At 37.4% G+C, this 2,513-nt stretch overlaps 1 protein-coding gene across 1 annotated transcript; it reads right to left on the bottom strand.

Annotated features, from left to right (window-relative positions):
* Nucleotides 1–945: 945 nt before the first annotated feature.
* Nucleotides 946–1,929, bottom strand: LOC130213570 (trace amine-associated receptor 13c-like). Its single transcript, XM_056445289.1, has one exon. It carries the CDS (start codon nucleotides 1,927–1,929, stop codon nucleotides 946–948), a length of 984 nt encoding a protein of 327 aa, XP_056301264.1.
* Nucleotides 1,930–2,513: the final 584 nt, after the last annotated feature.

Below are 2,513 nucleotides of genomic sequence, written 5' to 3'. Positions count from 1 at the left end.
ACAGAAATGTTTCCTGGCCCAACGGGGACTTGAACCAGTGACCTTCTTGTTGTGAGGCACCATGATTTATTTAGCATACTGTAGTGTTAAATGGAACATGGCCCGTTCCATTTAACATCCCCCAAAATGTTTACATTATATATTAGATATATATATATCTTTACAGTGTAAAAAGGCTCTATAGAGCATTCAAATGTGCTTCAGTCTAAGAACAATATGTGGTTCCTTTTAGAACTATTCACGGAGTGGTTCTTCTATAACATCTCTTCAATAGCTCATCTAGAAAGTTCATTTAAAGCCATCTAAAAAAACAGCTGCAAATTTTACGAAGCACGTTCCAAAGGTCTGACTCGGCATCTGTACAAGCTGATTTATGAACATTTGTTGTGCACAAGCCTCAACTGAGACCTTGCTTGCTGTTGTGTGTGATATTTTTGACATAGATTAGGGTGTGTTCTATGGTCGCAGAGAATAATGATTATTTCTCTGCTCTGATCATTGCCTTGTGCATGACAATTTTAGTAATTATACATTAAAGTAATTGTGTTTCATTACTCTCCAATCACTGGTGAAATTTCACTACAAAACATCAAAACAAATGGCACAAATACTGCATTTTATTTCCAGTGATGCCACAGGACATTCATTTTGACATGTGAAAATAAAAAAAGGCCTATAAATACTAATACTTTTATATGAGACTCATTCATCTTTTTACTCTATATGATAATAATGTATTTATATGATAAACATGTAATAATTTGTTCTAATGAAAACATTGTTCAACAATTTTATCTGATAAACAAAACAAGTGAGTTAAAAGTGTAACACAGAAGCAAAAAACCTTCTCTATCATATTCTGCAGCACAAAATAATGCAGTAAACATAACTTGTAGGCAAAATTCACCTTACAGCAATAAAGATTTCTGTCTCCCATTAGATAACTTACATCACATTCATCAGCGAGGAGTCTTTGTGAAACACTTTAAATGTGAAAATTAATTTTAAGCTTTTCCTAAACCAGGAGTAGAATAAAGCGTAAATTATGGGATTAATGGTGGAGTTCAGGAAGAAAAATATCACAGCAACATCTATGACATAAAATATAACACTGCCATATGGAATCACTAAAGACGTAATATAATACGGCAGCAAACACAGCAGAAACACAAAGACCAGAATCCCCAGCAGCATCGCAGCTTTTCTCTCTGATTTGTCGCTGATTTTGTTTTTCGAGGATTCTGTGCTGTTGTGAACCTGAAGGGCTCTTATAGCAGTCGCATGTTTCTTAGCAATGACAAAAACATGAGTGTATAATATTATAATGAGTGTACACGGCATTAGAAACACAATCAGGAGATCAACGATTGATGAAATCCCATCAAGATTATAAACACACACTCCTGGACACACAACATCAGTGAAGTTTCCATTAACATACAGAAGAGTGACGTTATAAATGAGTGAAAATAACCAGTTTAGCAAAGCTGCTATGCAGACCACATTGAGTGAGATTTTCTCAGAGTAAAAAAAGGGAAAACTTAAAGCCAAAAAGCGATCGACAGCTATTAAAGCCACAGTGTGAACAGAAACACTTGTTGCTTGATAATTCACAAACTTAAAAATTGAGCACATGATCGGTCCAGAAGTCCAGCATGATTCAATGAGCAAAGACAAATGAAGTGGTATCACAAAAACTCCCACCAGCAGATCAGACGCAGCCAAAGAGAGGATGAGGATGTTGGCAGGTGTGTGGAGCTGCTTGAAGTGACTAACAGAGATGATGACCAGCAGGTTTCCACACACGGTCAGAAGAGCCACAGCTGCTGCGGCCACATACAGAATCACATAGACAGATAAAGAAACAGATCTCTCTGGACACGAGTATTGCTGACAGACATCAGTTTGGTTCAATGCTGTAAGCTTCATTGTGAAGTATTTGGAAGAAACATCCAAATGGAGTATGTTTTCCTGTGACTTTCTTCATGTGAAAACTGTATACTGTAAGTACAGATATCTGAAGGTGTTTTTGTCTCTCCAACAGCTGTGAAGATCTCCTCAGTGAATGTTCTCATGTAGCTTCCACAATAGCAGATAAAGACGTGCTACGAGCCACACAGCCTTTTATACACTTGACATGTTGACTCTTTCCGAGCATCAGGGGGGAAGAACATACAGTTGGGAGATCAACTGATTCTGTTCATGCAGAAAAACTGAATATTTGTGACACAGGACCTTCATTAGGAAAAGAAAAGTGACCTTTGGCACAAGAAGGCTGTAATTACCTCGTCTACCAGCAGAGAATCATTTAGTGTCACCTGCTGAAAGAGAGAGGCCGAAAATGAAAATCTGCTATTACTTCCCTCACTTTCAGGACTTTCAAGATGAAGAAGATTCTTTTTGGCTGAACGAACCCTTTAACAATATTAAATTGCTTGCACAATATACAGGGATTGGACCATTGAAACTAAAACACATGGTTTTAGACCGATAGGGCCTCCTTTTGAGGTCAA

The sequence above is a fragment of the Danio aesculapii genome, chromosome 20, assembly GCF_903798145.1.
Source record: "Danio aesculapii chromosome 20, fDanAes4.1, whole genome shotgun sequence".
In the NCBI taxonomy this organism is placed as follows: domain Eukaryota; kingdom Metazoa; phylum Chordata; class Actinopteri; order Cypriniformes; family Danionidae; genus Danio; species Danio aesculapii.
The sequence above is the reverse complement of the archived record's forward strand: the minus strand, read 5'-3'. Positions and strand labels throughout refer to the sequence as shown.